This window comes from Mesitornis unicolor, unplaced genomic scaffold (genome assembly GCF_000695765.1).
Source record: "Mesitornis unicolor isolate BGI_N332 unplaced genomic scaffold, ASM69576v1 scaffold17452, whole genome shotgun sequence".
Lineage (NCBI taxonomy): Eukaryota > Metazoa > Chordata > Aves > Mesitornithiformes > Mesitornithidae > Mesitornis > Mesitornis unicolor.
In genome coordinates, this window is record NW_010170060.1 from 1 (window position 1) to 27,287 (window position 27,287).

Below are 27,287 nucleotides of genomic sequence, written 5' to 3' on the forward strand. Positions count from 1 at the left end.
GGTGGGCGTGCGGCAGGTAACGGAGAGGGGTTTTTTGCCTCCTTCTTCCTTCAGGTTCAAACGTACCCGGTATCGGCCTTCCCATTACGGCCGCTGCCCCTGCGGATTGCCAGCGCCGGTGCGCGGGGCCTGGCAGTGCCGGGGCTGCCTGAGCTGCCACAGCCCTCGGGGGAGCGGGAGGCGGCTCAGCTCCTTCCCTCGCTCCCGCCTGGGCGGCAGCCCTAAAGCGGATTTTTGGTATTAACTTTACGAAACCCCACTATTTTACAGTTTCTCTCACCGTTTTTAGGTGTAACGTTCACAGAATTTGCGGTTTTTCGTGTAGTTTTGCTTCCCGTCCGCGGTAGGTTGTGCACCTGACGCCATCAGTGGCGTGTTTACTGTCGCTGAGAAAGCGGGGGGTGAAGTGCTGAGGAAGGTGGCTCTGAGCATCCTTTCCCAATGCATGAAGACAAGATAATTTTTTTTTAACAAATCTTGTCTCCAAATCCGCAGGTGCCCTCTCACGGGCTGGAAAACACTCAAGTAAATTCTGGTTTTTTTTCTCCCCTCCTCCTTTCGTAGCTAATCTCCAAATTTAGTCATGGATTCTCTCTCTAAACCCGGGTTCCTCAGCATCATCGCTGGAGTTGCATGTGGAGTGTGCCTGGGCTGGGGCATTCGCGGGAGACTTTTCAAGCAGCCCAAAACCGGGATGATTGCATCTGCAAACAGCATGGGGAGCGAAGCAGACATCATGGGAGAGTCCGGGGAGTTCAAGATGGTGCTGATTGTCCGCAATGATTTGAAGATGGGAAAGGGTAAAGTAGCAGCACAGTGTTCCCATGCTGCTGTTTCTGCCTACAAGCAAGTTCAGAGAAGAAATCCTGAGCTCCTGCAGCAGTGGGAGTACTGCGGGCAACCTAAGGTGGTCCTCAAAGCTCCTGATGAGGAGACTCTGATTCAGCTCCTGGCTGATGCCAAGCACCTCGGACTGACTGTGAGCCTAATACAAGATGCAGGTCGCACTCAGATTGCTCCAGGCTCCCGGACAGTCCTTGGTATTGGACCAGGACCAGCCGATGTAGTAGATAAAGTTTCTGGTCACCTAAAACTTTTCTAAGCTGTAAGCTAAAAACATCTGAATGCATTCATGTGTATCAGTAATGAAGGGATAAAGTGCAAGTCTTGGATTTTTCCCCAATGTTTGCTCAATATAAATAAAAAAACCAGTTTTTGTAAGAATTAAATTAGCAAATGATGACTTTCTTTAGTTTCTGTATTCCATTCTAACGTGGGAAAGAGAAGGCCAGGATACTTTCCTTGCTGGCAGAATTTTACTACTGGAATAAATGATGCAAGAGCTTGCAACTGCTGTGAGACCAATCAAGCTAAACAAGCTTGGCAGCCCAGACCTTAAGAGCCAGTCAAGAGCTGTGGGGAGCAGCTGGAGGGTCCTTTCTGGAGGAGCCTAAGCAGCTGCCACACTCACAGGAAGCTGCAAGCAGGTCAGCACACTCAGTTTATCAAGGTGTAAACAGCTTGTCATACAGGGACTAACTTAAATCCCATTTTACTTGGGATTAGCAGGTCCTCTTGGTCTTAAGAAAGCACTGTTACAGATGTTACCAGAGTGCAGAGCATGCTTATTGTGGCTCATGTAACTTCTACTCTTGCAGCTCCAACACTAAAAGGCAAGTTCCCTGCACTTCTAATTAAGTGGACTTTCTGAGGCAGTTTTATAAACAAAGCCGTTTTGTGAGAATTTTGTTGGGTACATTTCTTTTACAGCCTCTTAGCCAAGTCTTCCAGTTGAGTATCTATGAAATACGCTGGAAGAGAGCAGAAGGATTTGTCTCTCATCGGTCAAATTTACAGACCCAGGGGGAATATCAGAGTGTAACAAACAGAACAGAGAAGGTTTTATACTGCACCTCTTACCTGGGCATGGTACTTCCCAAAGAATGACGCTACCCACTGCAGCCTTCTGCTCCGACCCACTCTCAAAGGCCTACAGCCACCTGTGGCAGGCTAAGCCCCCCCAGATGCCAACACCCACCATTACAGATGAAAGTGCAGTGCTGCTCAGCTGCTGGGATCCCACCATGCAACTGCAGGGTCACAGGAGGGAGTGGATTCAGCCTTAAGAGCTGGAAGAACCTGACCCTGAGGACAGCTCCTGGGCAAGACACAGAAGCTTCTACAGCTCTCACCAATATGGCTAGTGCTGTAATACTAGTTACACTCAAATATGACAGTATTCATAGAGAAACATTTAGGTCAACTTTATTTGAAGCTAAATACATTTAAGGCAACTTACATACCTAGAACATGATCTCAATTTAACTGACACACCCTACTACAATCCTAACGTATCATCTGCTCAATTATGCTGTAGTTGACCACAATGCAGCCAACTATTGAAAAGTGCTATTTTCTTCTCTCTGACATAAATCTCTCTAGAAAAAGCATTACATATTTTCTTGTATTGCCCCTTTGGTGCAAGACACCACTACTGGTCTCCATTGCTGCTCTCCTAATGGCCCCTCATACCCTTGAACGTACGCACCTGCATGCCCCATACCACTAGCACTGTAATACTTGGTTCGGGTTCAAAGGTCCTTTTTGAAGACAGTAAAGTGAAGCTACCACTATGCAGCATGTCCACAGTCCAGTAGTTTATTTTTAAATTGAGTAATTTCAAATTGCACAAACAAAACTGAACAGCAATATGCTTGAATTCTCTCTTCTGTACACTCAAAACAGTGATCTAAAACACCACAATATCCAACATACACAAACCTCAGGGCAGGGTTAGTAAATACACAGATTGGAATCATGGTGCTCTGTTCCTGAATGGAATGTCCCACAAAAGCACAGGATACAGCACAACATAAGGTCATCTGTTACACATGGAGTGAGCAAAAAGACACTAGCATTTTCTATATGCGTAATTGGAAAAACCTGCATAGGTTAAAGGAAAAAAAAAACTTTTACTCATTTTAAGTCAGGCAAGGTTGTCTGTACGCATTTTAAATTCTTTTAGAGCTATGCAATCCAACCAGGGTGGGATATGCTGATTAGTGTTGTCTCTTGTCAGCAGTCTTGCAAGGTCAAATACAAGTATCTTTGCTTTAGCTTTCTCCGAATATACAGTGAGACTTAAATGCATTTAGAATAGACAGTACATACTGTAAGCTGCTCACATACAAGGAACTTAAGATTCAATATTAGAGTTTAACACTATAGAGTGCAAATCAGAATCTTCACAATAGACTTAATGGTAATAAGCAATCCTGCAAAAGCCCACTTGAACAAGGTCGTTGGAACTATTCCCCTTTTAAAGTAAAGTCTAAATGACATGGAATGTGAAAAAGATTTAACATAAGTGATTCAAATAGTTTGCGCTAGAAAAAACAGTCCTTCATGAAATAAAGGTTACAAGAACACGAGGCAGAACTCTTGCTTTTCCCTGTTATGAGTTAAAGCGGGGAGGGACGGTGGAGTTTCAGTAAGAAAATAAGCTAGCTCCAAACTGGCTTGTGCTGCATCTTACATGCTGTACCCAAAGCCAGGCTGTGGTTGCCCGTACGGGGGTGCAGTGTAGCCATAGCCAAAAGGTGCTTGTGGAGGAACGGCGACACTGGGTCCTGCTGTCAACATTAGCTGTGGCTGACCTGGAAGACAGAACAGTTCCAGCTTTATTCCTGGGTGCTGAGAGTTCAGTCAGCAGAATTCCCGCAGCTTCCCTGAAGACATTTCTGTTTTACAGTAACTCCCTAACATGAGCTAGGACAATCTTAAACCCTGCAGTCCATATCCAATATTAGCAGCATTAAAGTGGTACTTTAAGTATTTTGGAACACATCGCCTCAACGTTCCCATTTCCAAGGGCATCCTTGGGAAAAAACAGTGACTAGAAAAGCATTGATTTAAAAGCAAAACGTGCTACTGAAAACACATGAACTAAAACATTACCATAAACAATAGGTTGTGTTTCTGTAGCTTGCTCCTCTTCCTTTCTCAACGATTCTGATGCATCCAGTTTATCCACCTGGAATTGAGACCAACAATTAAAAAAACTCCTCAAGAAGAAGAACTTATTTCATGGCAGAGAAGTGGAAAAGCCTTAGTGGTATGTTAACACCCATCAAGAAAAGGAGACCATTTACAAGTTAAGATCAATTCAAGTAGCAATGTTGGTACTGGTGCAGTCAAGATTGTCTGTTTCCTGAAAAAACTCCTAATGGAGGGATTTGTGGAACTCTGAAAGCTCGCTCCAGGCTGAAGCTTTGTAAGAAAGGTGCCATACTAGGTAAGAGCTACTTTGACATCAGTAACTCACTCACTTGCTCCAACTGCTTCAAACCAACAGCCTTAGGGCACAAACTCAGATTTTAGCACAATGTCAGCTGGAGACTTTTGGTGTTGGAGCAATTGCTAAGATGATGCCCAGACGTGGAGACGTTTCCCTGAATAGAACATTAAGGCAAAGTAATCTGAAGTTGGCATTTGTATACGGCAGACTGCAATAGCATCCGACATGTCACTTGAGCCTCAAGATTTCACTTTCCAAACCCATTCACTCATGCAATTTAAGTTCAAATGCAGAGAATGCATGTGTATAAGACTTGCTTTTTTCCACTCTAGAACTGTGTGGCAGTCAGCCTAAACCCACAAATACTCAACTTGTTCAAGCTTCACACACAGTAACAAGACAAAACTAGCCAGCTTCACTCAGCTGCACAGCAAGTGCAATTGTGCTGTTAGCCCACCCCTACAGAAAGGCAAGAGAATAAACTTATTCTGTAGTGAAATATTGCTTGTTATTAAGACCGATCCAAGACAACTCAGTGTTACTATAGTCTAAGGCAGGCCCTGAAACTAAAACCACAAAAATTAGGTATTGATGTTTTACCTGGGAGATAAGATTTAGAATAAAGTCAGAGACAATCATGCCAATTACTTTTTAAGACAGTAAGACAACTCACAAACCAGATTAGTCTTTCATTTCATTGATGTCCTTAATAAAGGAGTTTGAAGACAGGTTTCCTGTCCTTACACAGGGTCAGCGTTGCTTATTCAGCTACACCAACATCCAGGAGTTGAACAGTTTTCAGCTTAACTGTGCTACATTAGCAAATATTTGCAGGCAGCTCTAATGGCTTTCTTCCATTTAGTTGTGAATTACAACACGCGTTCCATAAAGCTGTTAATTTGTAACCTCAGCTAGAGGCATGAATCCAGGCAGTGGCGTAAGTCCCGAGCTTTATGAGTTCATTCATAGACGGGACTTTCACGGCAAGCCTTTTTGTTGCCTCACACCAGTATCTGGCTTGCTGCTGTCACAGCACACAGGAGCATAGGCCAGTGCTTCAAGATTTATTTCCAGGCACCGTGCTGAGAACTGCACTGGTTTTAACTCAAATAGCAACACACTGAACACAGAAGCACAAGTCTAGAGATGCAAACCCAAGAAGAATGTGCAGAGTTTGCTACTAGGCAGAGGCATTCGGCTTACACGCACCTGGAAAGCCTCCAGCCCAGGACATTCAATGCATTTTTGACCCAGTTTTGATGCCTCCCTTCAGAGCTAAACAAATATTTACAATAACAAGCACAAGTCTGAAACCAGCCTGCAGGATGGTTCTTACACCACTTGCTTGAGCATCACCAGGTTCTGTACCCTACACACTTGTAGCAAGATTGTTTTAAAGGCTTTTCCACAGGGACTGCAATAAGCTGCAGAGGAAAAGTAACATGCATTCGATGTTATTGTGTTATGTGTGCATGAAAAATAGGCAAAAGTACTGAAGCAAGAGTGAGGTCTGAAGATGACTGCCATACAGGCTCCCCCCAAAAAACCACACGCAGCCCACAGCAATGCCTTGTAGCTTAAGGAATAGTGGGATGTAATTGCAATGACTGCTACACATGCGTAGTTTATGCAAACACCGCAGTTCAATTACCTTTTTTCACACACACGCTTTCTTACTGCCTCACTTACTAGCTGCTGAAGGACCTTACACTACGTGTTTTAGCCAGGTTAGCCTTGAGTTCCAGTGGTGTAATTACAGACATCTTGTCACCAAGAAGCAGTTTGCATTTAGTCCATCTTCAAGCCATTTATCAATTTGTTCGCCCTTTGCTCAACCACATTAATGGAAAACTCACGCTAGGGCTGACCTCTGGTCTAAGGAGAATCGGAGTGGTGTTGTACAGAAGCAGATGGACAGAAACCTTAGAGATTGCCCTCTGGAAGGGCAAAATTGCAAAGCAGAAGGCAAGCCTCAGAGTAGCCTCAGAAGAGCAATAAGCAATATCTTTTTTCTTTTTTTTTTTTTTTTAAAATGAGGTAGCAAGAGAAGTTTAATGAAGCTGAGGAGCTTGGAAGGCAGTCTTTTTTGCACAAGTACAAGAAATTTACTACAGGGAAAAGAACCACAGACTTTGTCTAATAGCTGAAGTTTTAAGTTGCTATGTGAACTAGAGCACCACATGGATTAGACGAGCACCATAAGAACTGGACACCTGAATGAGGAAGAGTCTCTTCTGAAGCAGCTAGTATCTACTCTGCCTACTGTCAGCACACATTAGTACTGGTCAAGAGATCAGAAACTGGATCACAGTCCTTAAATAGCAAATGCCATGGTGATTTATGGTTCAGAGCCAGTGGTCCAAGACTCAATTATTTCTTACTCTAGGAGTTTCTACTGGTCAGATTGGCTGTCACATAGTAGCACTTGTGTATCCTTTCGATATCAAGTTGACTGTGATCCAACTGATCATCTGTATGCCCTTCCTGAAGATCTATTAGCTTATTAGTAGCAAATGAATCTACTTTTGTCCTACAGCACTAGCTACTTGTAGAGTTAAACAATTTGCATATGCTTTAGTGATATTTTGTTTGGGGGAAAAGCAGTAGCAGCAGTGTAGTAAACGTAGGAAAGAAAAAAACTCATGCAGAATCCTTAGACTTAGTCCTCCAGACTTAAAGATGGAAAACAAGAATCAACTTTCACCTTTTCCTTTATTGCATCAACCTGCAAAGGAATTCAGAAGGTGCAGCTTAGAAAAATCAAATTCCATATTTAGCATATAAAAGGTAGAAATAAAAGCGTCAGGGAAGAAATAATTAAGGTACAGGCAAGTAAAAACAAAGATACACCAGAAGTATCTGCTTTAGAAAGGCAGCTCTGCTTGTTGCTAAATCTTATTGCATTGATTTCGTTAGCTACACTACAGTTATACCCTAATCCTTTAGCAGATAATGGAATTTTAATCTTTAAGAATCCTACTCCAAGACTACTACTCTCAAGAGAGGCCTAGCATTAGCTTGGTACATCGTATCTGACAAGCAATGCTATTGCTTAGCTAGCTCCCCACCTCCCCCAAAATATAGCATTTAAAGGACAGCAGATTGCTATAGGACTAGAGAGTAGTCTTGCCTTAGGAAGTAAGAGCCAGGAAAGTCTTCTAGACAGGCACTCCAGTCTTTATTGACTCAAGCACTAAGTTAAGCTTTTATTTCTCACAGAAGGAGTCTTAATCATTAAGGAATTTACACCATTTCACTAGGAGATTCTCTAAAAGTCTCAGGTAGGCAAATCTTGCTAGTGACAGTTGGTATTTAACTGAGATCTGGTTCAAGCCTGTCAGAATTACCAAGTAACTTTGTCATCCTAAATCACTTCAAACAAAAGTTGAGTCATAATTAGTGCCAATAAGTACAAAGCCACATTTTAGAGTTATTTGCACAGCAGACCAAGTTAACTCAACATGTAGCTATAAAGCTTTTTTAGTACACAGTCTAGAATTTCGTTAGAGCTTGATCCCAGCTGAGATTCCTGACTGAAACAGCATATGAAAACCTCAATCCTCGAACTACTTTAAGACACTGCCTGTGGTCAGGCAAATACTACTGATGTAGGTTCTGTAATTGGTAGAGTGGGTGGAGCCTGCAAGTGTTTCAGTCTCTTAGAGGGCGAAGTCTCTCCCCAGATGGACTGAAAAATAAGTGTGGATGTGGACAGACAGACATTTGACAAAGCCCATATCAATGTTAGTAGCAAGCAGACAGTCTCAAGGCATACACCACAGTGACTAACAAGCTTTTCAGTGTTGGAGAAGCATCTGCTCTTACCTTGGTCAAGTATTCCTTCATGACCTGAATAAAGTATGGCATGGCAAAGTCCATGATGTTGTGCCTCCACGCCGTTTCCAAGACAACATCCGGCCTCAAGAGATCATAGCAGGTAAAGAGACAAGCACCAAAGCATTCTCTCTTGTTCTCCTGCAAGAACCACTGCAGCAACTCTTCTGCCAATTCAGTATCTTTGGATTCTGAAGCATACTGCATTGCATCCTACAACAGGAGAGAGTCTGTTTAGCCCGAGGTGCCGCAGTACCTCACATGTATGTGATATTTAACTAAGCTGCCATCTATCACTGACATTAGCAGAGAGGAGGATTCTATAACCTGTTTTCCAAGAAATCTGTCTGTCTGTCTACTGCCACTCTGAAGCAAGATTTGCCAGATTAGCCACAGGCACCACCTAGTGGCATCCACAAAAATGCAGCTTTATCAGAAAGTGACAGTGTTTCCCAACAAGCCAAGTATGCTAAAGCAGACCTGCCTGGTGGTCTTACCTTGTACAGTCTGTCTTTCTTACAGAGTTCTACACTCTGTTTCCAGCGATTGTTTCCTTTGAAGAGATACGCAGCAATTCTTCGGAACTCTATTAACTCATGTTTTTCCAAACGTTGAGCAAGAGAAATGTTGTCAAAGTTGTCATAAGCATCTATAGAGGTCCTAAGAGCCTGAGTTAAATAGAAAAGAGTTATTCACACCTCACATGTACAACCGCATCCGCTAAAATGCAAACATTTTCCATACATCTTTAGTTCTGCATGCCTACTTCTAGGAGGACAAAGTATTCTAGCCACACCTGCAGAGGTATTTTATTTTCTTTTGAGAAGCTGATGTGCAACACACATGGAGTTTAGGGTATTCTAGTTAGTACTTTTCAGTAGTGATTGCTGAGGTTGAGACTCTGAATACCAGACAGCTGTTCTCCAAAACAGCAGAACAGCTGGACATCATAACTGTGAGCTACGATGAGTTCTGTGAGTTCTTCCCTTAGCACCCACTGCTTGCCTTTAATAGTAACTGATCTGTCACACTTACAATGAAGCAGCCAGTCTATCCCCAATAGGAATGGCCAAAAAAGCTCCCGCAAAGCCACTAACATTTCTCCACTTAATCCCTGGCTAGTCACCACTAGTTCAGTTTGAAGTAGCAAAGAACACATACTTAAGGGATGCAAGCTAACAGCAAGCAGGTAAAATCTTTTGAAAGCAAGAGAAAAACCTGTGTTTCTAAACACTAAACACACACCCAGAATATTAGGTTAATACTGACACAGAAACCAACTTGAACAGAATTTTCAAATCCAGGAATAGCTGCTTCTATTACGAAGCATATACAACATATAAGTTGATAGATGTGTTCCAGGTAGTATTATTATTTCAAGGCAAGACTGACCTGGTAGTCTTCTTCAATAATGAAGAGGTTGTTCAGGGACTCATTCACTGATTTGTTGTTGTGATTTTGAACAGAGCGCAAGTACGGCTTAACCAGTGGCAGCTGTTTAACCTTCAAGGAATCGGACAGATAAAATTTAAGTCAAGATAACTTACTGTAGAGGTCTTTAGCATCTTCCCTGTGAGGCAGTGAAGTAGCTACTACAGCTAAATGCTTTTCCAGTTGCAACTTTTTCTTTGACCTGAATAGTAGAAAAATTACCTTTGTGAAGAAGGTGACAGCACGAGTGTGGTCGAGCCGAGGGGATAACACCATCAGCAGATCATTGAGCAACAGAGGCTTGAACTCCAAATAGAACTGAATGGCCTTGTAATACAGCTCCACATTGGCCACCTAGAGATAAGTAAAGATGCACATTCAGAACAGAAGCTTGATTGTAGAGGAATCCAAGTAAAATACAGACAACCTTAAATAATCCAGCACAACTGAGCCACCCATCTAAGACTCATTCTTGTCTTTAGGAATCTCTTTAGTTACTGTAGTTGACTCGCTTTGAAATTACGTGGCAATATCAAGAACTTTGAATTTTAAGCAGGTTACTAGTGAAGGAAGAGATCTAAAGTGCACATAGCAAAAATTTACGTTCTTTCACTAGGAAAGTAATACCTTAGTGATGATATCTTTGAACTGGCCTTCTTTCCAGGCATCTGTTGGGTGGTTCATCATTGTGATTATGGCATTATCATATTCTTCATACTTATCATACAAGAACACCAGCTCAGCCCAGAGATGGGCTTGTTCTGCAGCTCTCAGAACCTAAGCAAAAGGCATATTAGAAATTCTAGTTAACATATATTGCCATCAGTGTCCATCAGTGCTCAGGCTCCAGTGCTAATAGTCTCGTGAGCTACTATTGCAAAGGCTGGAGCACAGACAATCCCAAAAGATGTGCTTTAAATTAAATTTAAGGCCTCAGACGTTCACCTTGGGGATGTTGACTCTGGACCAGAACAGCTCTAAGTGCTCCCTCATCTTCTGTGGCTTGAATTTGGAGTAGAGAATTGCTAGCTCTGTAAACATCCCCATGTGTGCCCGCTCAAGTCCAAGTGCTGCTTCCAACATAGTGATCAGCTCTTCAAAGTAGCCACGATCCTAAGAGATAAAGACAGATGTTTCACATTAGGAACCAACTTAAGTTTCCAGCTTTGGACAGAGCGGTCATGAAAGAATTTAAGACTTTGACCGTACAACAGGAGCTGGTTTAATTACCTGGTAATAGTTGATTAGCTCTTCCAACTCATCAGCATGCACCACAATGTGGAGTCCACACATCTGGGCCAGGCGGAACTCTTTTCCATCAACACAAGCGAAGCAGACCTGGAATTGACAATTGTATTGTTGCTTATAACCAAAACTTCTGAAGAGGCTTTGAAGCCCCTTAGTTTATTCTATCGGTCAGTTTACCTCTTTCCATGTGCGAGTACTGTTTGCTTTCCGAGCCCCATCCACAGCTGCCTGGTATTCACCTAAGTGAACTAGAGTCGAGGCTAAACGGCCAAAGTTGGACACGTTGTTATACAATAGCTTGGCTGCTTCATACATCTTTTCATCATAACAGCGATCACCAACCTACAGGAGAGAAAAACCAAGTTATTCTTGCAGCTTTTCAATCAAGGGCTTACATAAAATGTGTAGCTTTCAAGCCACTATCAAAATGGAAATGCATTTAAAGTTCAAAATCTGTCTAAAGATCCAAAGAGACAGAAGTCCCAACACCCCTCTATAGTCAGCAAGGCCTAAGGAACCTGCTGCTGTGATTCAGCAAAACTGAAACTCAGTCTCACTCACTTGCTGAATATGTGCATTATTGGGTCCATTGATAAACTCCTCTAGCTCTGCCAGACGATTTGTTTTAGCAAGAGCAAAGATTAATTCCGTTTCTACATATGACTCCCGGGCCTTCTTGCGTGCCATCTGGAGATACTTCACCAGTTCTTCCCAGTTTCCTACAAAACAGAGTTCAGAATGCTTACTTTCTGTCATTGAGGACATTCATGCTTAAGCTATGCTACCAGCTCAACCAAGCGTGACAATTTTTTCTACAGCTATTCCTCAACAATCAAAACTAGCCTTCATGCTACATGTGCTACATTAGACCACCAAAATAATCTTACAATTAAGTAAACTGTGGTATTTAACTTTATGCAAAGATGTCCTTAGTATCAACTGCTCTGACAGAAGCCTCCTGCTACCTAAAGAAAGTAGTCACAGGACAACTGATTATCTGCAAATGGAACATGCTATCCTCTCCCATTCTCATTTAGGGCAGTCTTTGAAGGACCAGATTTCTCTACTTGCATCAAGATACAGGTTTGGCAGAACTGCAGTTTGAGCAATGGACCACACAAGAGAACTAAGCAACACCAACAAAGACTTAAACAAAACTTAATCATACCACTGGCATTGGCAGCTTGAACAACTTCCATGTACGAGGAAGGGTCATCTGCTTTAATATACGAGTCAATTGCTTCCTTTACCATCCCTTTCTGAAGCTGTGCTTTAGCCAGCTGACTCCACACAGCAGGCTCATTGCAGCGTTCAGCAAATTCATACGCACGATCCAGGTTTCCAATGTGCTCTATTAATACCTAAAGAAAAGGTTACCATGGTCAGCCACTATCTATAAAGGTCAGTTTTACAAAACACTGAGCTGTGTTTTATGTTAGTTCTTCAACGGATCCACAGTTGCCTTTAAAATAGGGACTACCCTATACAACCCAAGCAGCATGGGTGAGTTTATGCTTATGAAGTTTCACTTACTAGAGGGTTCAAAAATACAATGTTTGTTCTTCATAAGACAAGACACTGAGCAGCTTTGGTCACTTTGCTAATTGGTGTTAAGTACTGAAGTCACAAGTTAACAGCAAAGCCCCTGGGAGAGGATGCATACGGAGTTATTACAGACTGAGATTTTAAGATACCTGTACAGCTGATGTGTTGACATCAAACTTCCTGAAGATAGCAAATGCCTCCTCAAAAAGCTCATTGCTGATAGCTATATTAGCTATGTCTGGAGCATCATAGTTATCCAGGCGATTGATGTATTCCATGACACGGGTGCGATCAGCCTTAATAGCTGTAAGAATGAGAAGGTTCTGCAGATTCCTAGTAGAGAAAGAAAAATATTAGTATATATGAAGTAATGATCAAGAAATTCACCCTCCCTTCTGGAGAGGGTATTAGTTTATTTGCTGTTCCACATTACAGCAATTTAACACCTGCACGAGGTGTAATTTCAAGTTTCCTGTGACTTAGGTTTTGACTTTACACACCTGTGCTCACTGAACACAGAGTTATCAAGAACTATTTTCTCCAGCAGTTCAATAAGCTCATTAGGAAGATCTGCAGTCATGAAGGCCTTTACAGTAACAGAGACTTCTTCAGGGTCCTGTGTCTCCGACAGTGCAGTCTGTACAACCTGTAGGCAAAGTGAAGCCATTGACAAATCAGCTTTGTCAGATACTAGCAAGTCAAGTTAGGACAGCAAAGGCTTTTAACATTTTGTCAGTTATACCTGGTCAATTAGCGGTCTTCTGTAAGGGTTGCTTTCCAGTAGCACGCTGGCCCACAGTTCAGGGTCTTTACGACGAACTAAGTAGCGGGAAAGACTTTTGAAGAGGGAGTTCTCATTGCACACCTAGTGAAAGGCAAAGTTAATTCAGAGTGAAGTCACATGTATTGAGCTTAGAGTGGATGAGGCGATTGTATTACAACATCAAATAAGCCTGCCTGAGATGCAGACTAGAAATCTCACAGAATCACAGAATGTTAGGAGTTGGAAGGGACCTCAAAAGATCATGTAGGCCAACTCCGCAAATCTCAGGCTTTGCTATTTCCATTAGCCTCCCATTCTAGGATGTTCAGGGGAGTCTCCCATGTCTCATTAAGTTGCAGAGGGAGATTAAATAGCTACCTACACTATTAGAAGTGAGCAGTTCCTAGCTTAATACTTCTTAGGAAAGAAATGCTTTTGTCAGTCAAACCTGAATACTTATCCCACAATACTTAGGTTAGAACTTAACCCGTAAGTCAGCTGCCTTGGCATACATACATTAATAAGTTCCAAATCACACTGTCCACGCTCATATGCGACGCAGGCCAGATGAGGGTCCCTCTTCTCGCAGTACTTGCCAACAACGCGACTATCGTAATATGGATTCTCACGCAGAAATCTTTCTGGGTTGTTGTTGCTATCAATGTATATTTTGGCCAGTGCATTGTGAGTTGCAGGCTCCTCACAACCCTCATGAATTCTTGCTTCCAGCCAGGGTAGAAGCAGTTTCAGCCTAGAAGGAAGTGGTTTTCACATTAGAGAGGTTGAGGGAAAAAGCAAGTATGCTCTTGCACAGTTCCTTCGCTATAGAAATCAGCTTCAGTCTAGGATAGAGTGGATAACTAAACCAGAGTTATAGTACTTGATTTTCACCTGCACTCTGGTTCATTATTATAATGCTGTAACTTTTTGACACTATGAAGAGCATCACATTCCAAAGACTCATTATTCAGAGGCTGATTAAGGGATATGCCCACATCAGCCAAGAAGTAAAGCAGACTTTTGCCGCTTGCTTCCCAGTGGCAGCTTCAACACCAGCTTTAGTTGTGTAATGAGGACACGCGTTGACAGGCGAGCAGTATAACCATTACCAGTCTGGCAGTCTTAAGAGACTTGTAGAAGTTTAATACCTGTTTCTTTTCTCAACCTCTGCAACAAGTTCATCAGTCGAAAATTGACCTCTCACTACAAGGATAAGGTTCTTTATCACATCTTCAGAGCAATCCACATCAAGCAGTCCCCCAATAACAACAGGCAGACGGCTTGGATTCACCTAAACAGGATCATTTAAAGAAGTCAGTGTGTTGTCACACAGTGTAGGCAGGCAATACTTATTCCTAGAAGTACACACAAAGGCTGCTTGTTAAGATTGACCTCATCTTCCTGTCTTTGCTCCCAGCTTCCTAACGTTCTGCACAAACTCGAAAGTTAATTCTTCAGTCAACAGGGGTTCAGAACACAGTTCAGTGGCTCACTAATGGTCAATCCCCATAGGAAATGCTCCTGAACAAGCCAATACGTCCTTGCAGGAAGTATAAAAGAGAACTCTCTTCCCTCCTAAAATGCTAGAAGTTTAAATTACCCTAAGAACTCCAAAGTTATTCTACCAAGTCTTTCTCCTTCAAGAGGCACATTAGTGGAAGTTACTTCTCAGCTTGACTGAAGAATAAGAGGTCTGACTCAGGCAAACACTAAATTACCAGAAACCACTGATAAGTACTTAAATTTATCAGTCAACGATAAGGCTGTTCGCAGAGCACTTACAAACAATGCCTATAGTTGCATATAATATTAGAAAGATTGATCAGTTTGACTCATTAAAACCACATGTCAAATTGTAACTTACCTTCTGTACATAAATCTCAATATATTTTTGGAGATTATTTCTATACAAGTACAGCACCAAGTCGTGGACAAAGTCAAAGCGATCACATACAATGATGAGTGGCAACTGGTCAGTGAGCTTAGCTTCCTAGAAAGAGAAGAGCTTCAGTGATTTCGTTTTGATCTTGGGCTAAAGCAGACAAATACAGTCACTTAAACTGATAAAGCAGCTGAATTTGGAAAGCCAAAACTCAGTCAACAAAATAATGACATCTTATTGTACAACCAATTGTTTGCAGTATGTAGCAAGTAGGAGTATTCACACCCGCTTCAGGGCCTACAGCAAGAAGCTTTCTGAAGTTTAACCCTGTTCCTTTGCATGGCAGAGTCTACGAAGTTTTACAACACAGTACAACTATTACAAGCCTAAGCTATAGATAGCACTTTTGGTTGCCACTGGTGGTTGGTGTGCAGGATTAGCACTCTGGGATTTCACAAAGTATTTAACCAAGACTTCATTAAGTTATCGATCATAATGTAAAAATATACAGAACTGACTTCAAGTGCCATGTGTCTGGTGATACTTTCTAACTGTGGATTTAGAGAACAGTAAGAATCAAGCTAGTAGCAGTACTACTTAAATTGCTAATCAGATTAGTTACCTAAAAGCATTCCAACTTTCAGCATAAGATTACAAAGGTTACAGTACAGAAGCTCAGTCTATGTGGCCAACAGTATTCCGGATGCATATTTCAGATCACTTATTCAAACATGCACATCCCAGAATATAATCCTACATATAAATTACACTTAAGAACTGTACACAGGGAGGCCTGTACTGGGAGATTTACCTGGTACATGTCCTGCACATTCCAGACATGGAACAGCACAAAAAACAATAGCTTTCATCAGGAATTTGACAGCTTGATAACTTATCTTAGGTGGCTTGATCAATTTACATACCTTACACCTCAGTGACACCAGGTTATTTTTATAGAATTCTCATTTGAAGAGTTTTGCCATCTTCAGATATTATCAGCAAAATCTAAGACTATGCTAGGTAACTGACAAACATGAAGGCAGGAAATGTTCCCAGATAAAGTTTTCCCCTCCCACACTGTTTCTCAGATATTTCTAGCAATGTTACATTTGTCAATAAGCTCAGCACTAACAACAGGATACAGAATCTGAGCTTGGAGCACACTATTTTTTTCCACTCTTCAGAAATGCATCAGCAATGCTCTAGCAGTAACAGTCATTTAGCATGTATTTACAGTGACAGATATATCCTAGCGGAGCTGAACTGCAGTTCACCTGGCTGAAGTTTCAGTAAAGTGTGTACAAGTAAGATAAGTGAGATAGATCAACCTTGAAACCTGAAAGCATTTATGAAGTTAATTTACACTGTTCATTTGTTGTTTCTGTAGTTGCTCAGTTGAAGCCACTTACACTGTAAATAAGCATTAAGTTATGAACTCATTTGGCATTATGGTTATTATCAACCTTCAAGTTTCCCGTTTCCTACTTTACAGCAGACATCTGTAACATGTTCTAGATGAGCTGGTGCTGTTATCAAAAGTTCAACAGGTCAAGTCAGTTTAACCTTAACAAGAGCACTAAGGAATTGATCTAACAGGTTCTCCATTTTTTTAGATACTGTTTCAGGCTCTATTGGGAGCCTGGTAATGTGCTAGATATCTCTGGTGTAAGAGGACAAATGGATCCTTAACTGTAAAGGTTGAGATTCATCTCTATTTTCACAGAGCTGACTCATCTCACTGGTGACACACACCATCTTTTATCAGAACCTCAAACAAGCCAAGATAGTCCAGTGCTACCCAAACATTACCTTCAGGAAGTTTTTAACACGTTCTGGATCATAGCAGTTACTTTCCCTGCAGATTCTTTCCACTTCTTTAATTTGTCCAGTCTTGCAAGCAGCCTGAATATACTTGAAGTGCACATCTGGATCCTGGCTGAAGTTTACAATAGAGCCCAGGAAATAAAACAAACCTGAAGGGAAACAATCAACATATTATTCTGCTAAAGCAACTGAGTTGGATCGATATTAGCTTTTAAGCTGGATTTCAAAGTTATAATTACATGAAAATTTTTATCTGACTACCGCAGAAGTTTACAAAACTGAAAAGAAGATTCGAGTACTTTAATTGTTTTACAAAGATGAGATTGTCCTAGCTGAGTTCAGCCTGCTGTTGATCCTCATGTATTACACAGACTAAAGTGTTATATGCAACTTTGATAAATACTGAGGTATCATCATCAATTGCCACAGGTCAGCTTTAAGACATTCAACATGTGCCTTCCAAACAGGAGGCAAGAAAGAGTTTAGAAAACAAAAATTGTTATTCCCATAAGCTACTATCAATATCTTTCACTAAAACAAGCATGCAGTGCAAAAGCTGCTTGTCACAATGCACAGTTTGAGTTCACTTGAAGCTGATGCCATATAATACTTGACTCCTTTAGACAAGTGACTGCCATGTCACTTAATCAAGTTTTGAGACAACATTGAGGCCTAGGTACTTCAAAGTTCAATACAGCTTTCTGGATTTCAGCAGGTAGACAGTCCGTCACATACACATGTGTGATGAAGTGAGCACTAGCTCATTTTGCTAGAGGCAAGAGCATAAACTTACCTTCAAAGCTTTTGAAAGACTCAAACAGCTCAATAAGTGACTGTGTTGACAGTTGTTCATGGTATTTTGAAGCTACTTGGACACAGATCTGCAGGTTCTGACGAATGTTAGCAGACAACATAGCACGCAGACACTCCAGAGAATCTTCTACCGATAAGGAACCAAAATAATTCACTAACCACTGCAAAGACACATAAGCCATTTTAGACCCAAGTAGAACACTCTACACTCAGATGTCAAATGTTGAAAGCAATTATTAACTGCCTGACTTTTGCCAGATTCAGGATATTTGATCTCATACCTCAGGATTGAGAAGATGAGTGTGAACTACTGCGCGCTTGATGTCATACAAGTCTGTGAAGTGTTCAAGTGCTCTCTGCAGCAAGCCAGCTTTCTCACACAGCTGAGCTATGTGAGCCCGGTCATAATGAGTAAACATTTGGTTTCCCAGGATAGCATCTGCAACCTAGAAGGAATATTGAAAAGCTTCATTTAATTCCTAAACATTAGCACTAGCATTTGATATGGACCACAAGGCAGTGGCTGGTCCAGCTACAGACAAGCCTGATCTAATAACTCTGGAAGCATACCTGAGGTGCATGCATGAGGTTCATCTCAAGCAAACGTGTTTGCAGTGGACCCTCGGAGGGACGATTATTCTTCAGTGCATCCAGCAAGAAGGCTGTACATTGCTGAATTAAATTATATTCCATAAAGACATCCACAATCTGAAAAAAAAATAAAAAATAACACTTCTGATTAGGAACTGGAAGCATATTTAAACAAAGTGACACCAAGCGCAGCTTTCAAAGCTAAACTGTTTATCCTAGCACTGCACTAAGCTGCCACTTAGTGTTTTTAAAACCAAGCAAAAAACCAGCATTGCCCTGGTAAGGTAGACCCAAACTCGTAGTTTAAAAATCTCTGATGGCAAGAGTATGGCTCCTCTTACCAATTTAAGGCCTTAAAGTTAATATTTGACAGCAATGAAGTTATTTACTTGTGTTATGTCTGCAAGAGGCTCTTCATCTTGAACAAGCATTTGTGCAAACTGCTGTCCTTGATCAGGGCTGATTCTCATTACATTCCTCAGCAAAAAAATCCAGTCTGGAGTATATCCAACCTGAAGAGATAAAAAGTAATAATTCAGCAAGCGCCTTGTTAAATACAGAGCTCAGTAAAAGCTACTGTCAGTAGCTTACACACCCCACTCAAGATTTCCTCATTTGGAAGAGGCTACATAGGGAAGTATGAAAGGATGCACGTATCATATCTGGTGGTAATTATTCATAACAAAACTTTAGGCCAAAATAGGTACTACTCAGGCTCCGAGATCCCCCAAAAATTACTTTTAGCCACTTACTTTGGAATATACACTAGTGATTGTTAAATATAAGACAGACTGAATTTCCTCTCACCTTCTTAGCATACAAAACAATCTTCTGGACTTGTCCAGTTTCAGCAAAACACTGGATGACTTTGTTTGGAACATTGGCTCTCAGATAGACACTAAGCGCTAGTGTAGGATCTACAGATTTCACAAGGTCTCCCAGCTCCTCCGAGCACTCCAGCTGTTGAAAGATATAAGTAGTCAGTCCATCCTGATAGTGCCATGCTGAAACACACTACTGCCTTCTTCCTCATTTGTCTTCTTTTTGGACTTCTCTTAGAAAAAGAAATAAGCTCGATAGCATTATCTGACTCTTTCAGCAGTGATACAGTGGGCTCTGTTCTTTATGCTGTTCTACAGGAACCAGAAATGCATTTATAGAGGTAAAAAGAATCAGGCAATACATTGTATCAGCATGTTTCTTTAACTAATTACAGGAGTGTGGCCAGAGCTCTAAGTATATGCACTTCAGTATTCAAAGAAGCCTGAAGTGATTTGGGAAAGAACAGCAACAGCTCAGAAGCTTTCCATACTAAGTTCACCCTGCTGTAATTTTAAGTAGAAGGAGTGAAGCTCTTGGAGTATTTGATCATGTTGCAGTAATATGGGTCAGTTACAGGAAAAGCAAATGCCTGTTGCTCAACTGTTTGATCACCCTAGCGCATTGATGAGTTGCCCAGTTTTTCTTGGAGCAGGGGGAGGGAAGGCTGTCAGGCAGTTAAATCCCTCCAGGGCTCTAAAGGTATCACCCCAAATTTACCTTATCTTCTTTTAACCATTTTTCCAAGAGCTGTTTGCGTCCCTGCTGAAGCACTGGTCTGCAGAGTTCCAGCGACTCGTACTTATTCAGCTGCCCTTGGTCAAGCAGAATACCAAAGTATTGGAGTAAAGGGGAAGTCTGTCCTGGCTGAGCAGGAACACTCTGGAACCGGCGTATGGTGTCTGGAGTACGCAGGATTCCCTGTTAGAAATAGAGATGCACTTCAGTTTCCTGTTCTGCTGCTGTGGCTTGGCAAGAGTTCCTCCAGAAAGCTGAAGTCAGAAATGCTTGCTACAGCAACATATTTTGCCAGCCCAGAATAAGTCAGAAGCAGCATGGCTGAACACCAGCTCAGACATTGCCTTTGAGATGTTTTGACAGATGTGCAATAGTAGCTTACTAGACTTGTTTCAATAGCAATGCAGATTTAAGTTCAGAGGATTGTCTTGAAGAATTAAGACATCCTTCCTTGTCCTTGCAAGCAAGTTCCTCTCATCTGAATTTAGTCTGATCTTTGCTCCTAATCTGTCCTTTTTGTCCTGTTTCCAGGTGCAGCCTCAGCTGGAGGGTGTCTTTTCAGAGAGACTTTTTTAATCATTGGAGCAATAAAGATAAATACCATGAACACTAAGCTTCATAGCTATCATTTATTCTTCTCCCCCTCTGTGGGCTTCATGCAAGCTTTAAGATTTTCCAGTACAATCAGTACTCTCAGCACACAGTTTCTTCACAGGTATGTTAAGAAGTACTACATTAGGACAAGAGCAGTGAAAAGATTTAGTCTTTCCACTTAGAAAAATCTGCAAGATTTCCTGAAGCAAGAAGCTTAAGCCAGCAGAATTCAGTACTATTCTGAATATTGGTCCGTTACCTTTGGGGCATTAGCTGCCACTTTTGCTGCCTCCGAATAGTTCCCTTGTGCAAACAGTGCATTGAATTTTCTGGCAAAGAGTTCCTCAGCACCTGCCAGGTTGTTGCGGACAGCCATTCGTAAAGCTAGGTCAGGATTCTGCAGCACATTTGTGATATAGGGAATAATATTCTCTTCTTCCACACATACTGAGAGCACCTGAAAAAATTATCAAGGAAAACTTCCAGTTAGTTCAAATATAAGAAAGGACCCAAGGGCTAACCTAATCTCTAAAAGGAAAGCTATGGCATACATGGAAAGGCTTTTCATCCTTGATAACTGCAAAGTCTTGCCACTTTATGTAAGAAACAGAACTCCTGATAAAAAGAACCTCTACCATCCAGTTACTGCATCAAGGCAGATGATTAACAGTTTAAACAGAGGTCAGATATCCAGGTACGAACACCATCTTTCTGTAACCTGTACTTGGTGTCTTAAGTAACCAGTCCTGGAGGATGAACTAGGAACAAATCTTTTGATCTGTATTACTCATGCTCAACAGGCAACAATATTTGACATCAATTCAGTCTAAAGGCATAGCTGTACAATGTTAGTAGACTGGTTTAACCTAGTTAGGTTAAAGGTGTATGGAAATACAGTAGCAAATTTTCTTTGGGGCTCAGAACAGAATCACAGAATCATAGAACGTTAGGGAGGTTAGGTTAAAGGTGTATGGAAATATAGTATAGTTCTGCGGCTCAGAACACTGTCAGACATGACATTTTCTGATCAGAGAGTTCCAAGTTAACAAATTTAAGACTTTAGAACACTGTCAGACATGACATTTTCTGAACAGAGAGTTCCAAGTTAACAAATTTAAGACTTTATCAGCATGTGCTCTGCAAGAGGGTATAATCTGCTCCCAAAAGCAAAGTATATTCTAGTTCCATCCTCAACAGTAATACAGTGTTTAGATCACCAACTGCCATTATAAGTCTCCCACAATTATGCAATCAGAGCTTGAATTGTAGAAGAAACCAGAAATCGGACATGCTGCACTCCTGTTCAGCTATCCAATACTACCATATCCCCCATTCTGTTGTATCTTGTAATTTCTGGAAACTTTAAGACATTGATACACTACAGTGTATCATTAAGGGCTAGAGGGATTAGCTAAACAAGTGGTTTCCAGGCCAAGCTTCCTTACTTGTCCCTTTCTGTTTACTCCAATAATTCCAGCTGTTGCTTCATGCTGTGCAGTAACAAATATGGTTTCTCCACTGATTCTGTTCATGTAGATACAGGTGCCCGTTTCCAGGTCATACAAGTGTATATAGCCATATTTTGTTATGAGAAACACCACATCGTGCTTGTCACTGATCTGCAAAACAGGAACAGATTAATAAAATTTGTTATTAGATAAAATGAGTGCTTCTAAGAATCAGTAGACAGCTATGCCATTTCAGAACAACTAGAAGCGCTGTTGCATTTTTTTACTTAATACACTTCAGTACTATTGCAGCAGAATTACGCTTTAAGAGCCTGAAAGACAAATATAGATGGATATTTGTTCCATAAATAAGAACAAGCTGCCTTTGAATGCTTCTTCAGCCTCCAACTTTACTTCAACACTACTGAAGCAGCAGAAATCGCACCAGTTTAATGCCAAGCCTCAGGTCTATATATTGACCACCTGGCTGTCAGTGCCCTGTTACAGTGTCACATCCACCACAAGAAGCTACAGACTTGTTCTTGGGCTTGACTGTGACCCTCATACCTGCATGGCAACAGGAAAGTCATTTTGTGCTTCAGGAGGAAAGAAGACATCCACTGCTTTCTTTGGAAACGGCTGATTCCCAGTAGGTGGTGTGCCAACTTCAATGATATGCAACTGTGCAATAGATAAGATTAGTCTGTTAGTTCTTGTATTTAATTCACATAATAGATTCAATGAAGATACAGCAATTCTTTTGCTGCTGAGCCTTAATACCAAGCTTATACAAAGATAAATTGTCATTCTTCCTAAATATTTTCACTGGCTAAAGGTGTGACACACTGTATTCATGTACCACAGATGAGGGGAACTGTTAAGCATGATCTTTCTTTCCCCCAGCTATGGAGCAGTTCAAGGATTTAGTTAGGTCACTTTATACTCTTAACTTGGTGAACATTCTACAAAGACAGTTCTGAAGGTGTTTCTCTAAATCTAGCTTTGCTGTTACTTTGTTTGATCTGTCACAAAGTAGCTCACATAATTCCACTGTTAGTATCAGACCACTGGTTAGCCTTGTAACACTAGTGTTTAACATTTTTCATCCCATAATTTGGAAATAAATTAAGTCTGATACGGGGGATAAGCATCAAAGAAAGATTAAAACAGCTTTTCCCTTAGGCTTAGTCTGTGAAGCTGAGTCACATGCTTTGAGCAACTATTTAGGCTGGTCATGACATGCTACCTCACTTCATAAATTGAAACAGACTCCTGCTCCATCAGGTAGTCCCTGTTGTGAAGCTCTGTAGCACCAGTTTTCACTCACATTAGTTACATAGTATCACGATCTACATCAGTCCTTTACTTTTTTCCTAAAGGCAACTTTGTGCATTAAAACACACTTGTTTTCCTGGACACAGGTATGAATGAGTCATTAAACATTACAGCAAGTTTAGAACCAAGTCTTACCTTACCCCCAGCTTGCCCTCTTACTGCAAAACAGAAGAGAGTGGATTCTTCAGCATTTCCTTCCATCTTGAACTGTGCAAAGCTAGCTGCATGTCCCTCAATTGGTTGTGACACTTTTCTATCTACAGAATATAGCTGCATTGCTCCCACAACACGATTTTGCTAGAGAAGACAGAAAAAGAGTTAGGAATAACAAGCACTTGGCCAGTAATTTCACTTAAGTTAGTGTTGGTACATATGCTGTCATATCAAGCTGAAGTACCATGCCATGCTTTCTCCGACAAAGGCATCACTTAAAACTCTTAACCTTGTACTAGTGTTTATACCATTACTGTAAGATTTTCAGTTTTGCTTAAGTTTGTTACTTGAAGATCAAGACAAGCATTTATATTCCAAATAATGTTTTGGTAAAGAAAACAAACAGATCAGCCCTGGTCCTAAAAAAGGAGGAAACAAGACAAGCTCTGGGCCTCCCACAGCACTGCCTAGTGGTAAAGTACCTGTGCAGATATGCCAGTTAGCAGTAGCCACTTCTGTTTAGCATCAGTACGGTAGTTGATGATCTGGCAGCCAGCAAGACTAGAATGACGATCAAACATTTTCACGGGCTGCGACTCCCCCTCCATACTCCAATGATAGACAGCATTATCCGTTACAAGGGCAACAGTATTCAGAGAGATCCACTTCCAGAAGGTGACATCATCTGTCATTGTATGGGCCTTCATTTTGCTCTTCATTTCAATGTTAAATATTTGAAGTGTTTTTCCAGCTAGAAAACAAAACATTGTTAGCCAGGCTGCAGTTTCCACTCATTACTTCAAGCACTGGTTAAAAGTAGAAGAGCTGCACTATGACACCAAACCCTCAAAAGTTCCTTTAAGAAGATACTGTTATATACTGGCAGTATCTTCAGTGATCAGCTATTACTTTTAACCAGACCACCCTCCCAGAGCTAATTTGACCAACTTGACACTACTGAGCAATCAAACGGATGTGGAAAACAACCTGGTAGGAGACAAGAGCTTCAGCTACACAAACAAACTGTATGATACTTCACGTACATCAAAACTACGTTACAATAATGCCGAATCTCTCAAAAGTTGTGAGGAGAGCTGTGCCAGTGCAATTAGAAAACTGTGCCCACATCTGTTTTAAGTATAAAAAAACCACAACACGGAACAGTCAAGCTGGCAGAGGGTTTTCGTAATTCAGACTTATTAACCAAAACCCTCAGGTTGCACTAATGGGGTACACAGAGCTACCGGCTGCAAAACAGACTAAAACTATGCAAGGAAACAAATCTAGAGACCAACACAAGCTCTAGAAGGTAAGAGGAAAAGTCATCTGCATTACACAGAACAGTGCATACATACATCCTGAAGAGCCGCCTGCAGTCACTTCTACTAGAGGTTTAACAGTGCAGTGGCATGTAAGAAGTTACTTTTTCCTGCAGATAAGGAAGTTTCTGACCAACTTGTACTAGCTTTAGGAGACAGCTATTTAAGTGCATGCTAGTGTAGCCAAAGAGGAATATTAAAAATCATGTGAAACTAGGTGCTGGTCAGAATACCTGTTACAGTTACCAACTGTAATGCAGCTCACTAAAGTCACGATGCCATATGGGCAAGTGCCTTCACTCACCAAGTACTAGTTTAGTTAGAAGCCATCATTAGTTCAGCTATTGGCATAAGATGCAGTGTCAGGAGTTTCTCCAGAGTCTGGAGAAGACAGTCTAATACAGTGTTACTCAGGCTACAGTCTAGCAGTTTGTTTCCGTATCTAGTGCAGCTGCAGCTTCAGAGTCAAGGGAGATGACATTCAGGTAACAGTTACTGTACATGCTATGCAAGGCATACTAAGAATAAAAACTAGACTTTAGTCGAAAAGGTCAGTCCTGTTTATAAAAAGCTTAGTATCAAGACTATGATAGTGTTCTTGATTGGATTAGTTTTCTGAATCTTGAGGATTCCTTTGTTTGAGAAGGCATGAAGAAACCTCTGAATTTTAGGCTTTCAGTTGCTTAACACCACTGTTCAGCCATGTACACCATAGATCCAAGCCATTTGATTCTGTTTTCTCTTTTCATAAGACAGGACAGGAATTAGTACAGACAACTGAAATAACTCACCATCTGCACACACAAGAAAGCATTAAAGTTGTGACAAAACAGTAGCACAGTATTAAAGTCAAACTTAAGTAACACTGAATACATATAATCCTTTCCACTAGCAATATATGCATTCTGGAGTGACAGTATTTGAGCTTCTTGGGCCTCCTGGGGAAAGACATCAACATTTCTGAAGATTCCAGGGGAATGCCAGTTCTCTGTATCACCAGAGATACCAAGTTAGCTGACCTTGTGCTTTATTCACTAAACAAGTCTTCACTGCATAGTTTTACTTTCCTTATCACCAACAGATATAATAAGTATGCACAACTTGGTGCACCGGCCTCTTCCGGCAAGGCCAATCTAAGGCCTGCAGGAATATTTCCCCTCCTTCCCAGGCTTGGTTTTCCTCTCTGTAATGAGAGGCTTAGCTGACAGACCTTATATGCTTAGGAGATGAGGTCTCACTTCCCTCTAAGATGATTCCAGACTTTTAAGATACTTCTGGAGTCTCTAGCCTGAACTGTCCTTCCAGCTCTCTCTGTTCAGAAGCTGTAGGCAAAAATTCATTCTAGCAATCCACAAACAGCAGAAAGCCTTAACTGAAACTTACTGTCCAGCTACCTTCAGAAGAACTGAAGAACACATTAAACTTAAGCTCCCATTAAGCTGCAGAAAATTGTTAAGGAATCCTCCCACATAAGTTGCCTGAGAGACTTAAATCAGTCATAAACTAGTCTTACAGAAAGCTCTCCATGCACTTCAAGTATTTCTTTATCAGGACTTCCATACCTTTTAATGCAATAACTTTACTGGCAGGGTTCATGATAGCACTGTCAGCTGAAATTGGTCTTCGAATAGGGTTGCTGGGGTCATTCATGTCAATGATCACCACTTGAGCCTGTTCTCCTACTTTCTCTCTTATGCAGATGAATTTGTCGGACTCCATTGTCAGAGTGCTGAACCCAATGTTGGCTGGGTTGATGCCCAGATTTTGGAGCTGAAAGAGAAAAACGGTTTAGCATTAAGTAACTACCTTGGTATAGCCACGAACAGTTTTTGTGAAAGTCGCAAGAGATGCTATCATATCTTTTCTTCATATATCTTGTTGTGACAATACAATCACACTACCCAAAAATGGCATTCTTGCCCATCTTCAATTAAGCACAGCAGGCTTCCTAAAGAAGCCACGCAGCATTCAAGCACTTGGTACCTTGTCTTCAAGATCCACTTACAATTTACTCTTTTGAGAGCTTAACTTTTGATTCCCTCATATGGTTTAAGGCACATTGAACTTGCCTGCTCCTGGCAGCAGTGCTAGAGTTGCAGCTTCAGTACTCACTTCCACCAGCTTTGCTTCCAGAGCCCTAACATAGTCCATTGAGCTTGGCAGCCATCGCTATTTCAAGCTTAACACCACATGTGAGGTGTCTGAGCTTTATCTTTATCTGTGTAGAGTTAAAAAAAGCTACCTGTCTAGCAATTAGTCTAGTCCTGTCTAGCAACAGGGCTGCATACCACCCAGGAGGCAGTGCTAACACATGCTATGGACACTACTGAAATCAGAAATTACTTATCCACAGCCATACTAAACACAGAAGATATTAATAAACCACCTTTTCTGCTGAGCCACATTCTGCTTCTGTAAACTTTAAAATGTCTACCTTTATGTTTCTAGTACAACTTGCAACAAAACAGTTTAGTTAATGGCATTTCACTGTGTTTGCAACAAGATGTCAGTAGTGAAACAGTTTATTCCATTTTCAGCAGTGGAAATGCAGAACAGTCACTTCACCCCACATACAGATACCCAGCTTGTGGGTACCTTAAGAACTCAAGATCAGTTTTCTACCTTTAGAGGAATTATCACTTTTAATGTTTCA

General features: G+C 41.3%; 2 protein-coding genes across 3 annotated transcripts; one reads left to right on the top strand and one right to left on the bottom strand.

Annotated features, from left to right (window-relative positions):
- Window positions 1–583: 583 nt before the first annotated feature.
- On the top strand, window positions 584–1,102 carry PTRH2 (peptidyl-tRNA hydrolase 2). The gene has a single exon (XM_010179578.1). The coding sequence runs from the start codon at window positions 584–586 to the stop codon at window positions 1,100–1,102; it is 519 nt and encodes a 172-aa protein (XP_010177880.1).
- Window positions 1,103–2,248: 1,146 nt separating this feature from the next.
- Window positions 2,249–26,405, bottom strand: CLTC (clathrin, heavy chain (Hc)). Of its 2 annotated transcripts, none has more exons than XM_010179579.1 (32): window positions 26,197–26,405; window positions 23,798–24,066; window positions 23,298–23,459; window positions 22,395–22,508; window positions 21,825–21,998; window positions 20,639–20,836; window positions 19,768–19,968; window positions 19,036–19,188; window positions 18,618–18,740; window positions 18,208–18,345; window positions 17,919–18,083; window positions 17,618–17,798; window positions 16,810–16,973; window positions 14,983–15,108; window positions 14,267–14,409; window positions 13,635–13,869; window positions 13,098–13,220; window positions 12,856–13,001; window positions 12,505–12,688; window positions 11,979–12,171; window positions 11,372–11,529; window positions 10,988–11,152; window positions 10,793–10,900; window positions 10,508–10,675; window positions 10,190–10,339; window positions 9,785–9,916; window positions 9,524–9,634; window positions 8,629–8,799; window positions 8,123–8,344; window positions 7,002–7,022; window positions 3,958–4,033; window positions 2,249–3,656 (listed from the first exon to the last, which is right to left on the bottom strand). In XM_010179579.1, the coding sequence occupies exons 1-32, from the start codon at window positions 26,351–26,353 to the stop codon at window positions 3,532–3,534; spliced, it is 4,956 nt and encodes a 1,651-aa protein (XP_010177881.1). In that variant the 5' UTR covers window positions 26,354–26,405; the 3' UTR covers window positions 2,249–3,531. The 2 variants fall into 2 exon arrangements, with proteins under 2 accessions (XP_010177881.1, XP_010177882.1); XM_010179580.1 differs by lacking the exon at window positions 7,002–7,022 and adding an exon at window positions 25,698–25,701 and having other exon boundaries at window positions 26,189–26,398.
- Between the last annotated feature and the right edge of the window lie 882 nt (window positions 26,406–27,287).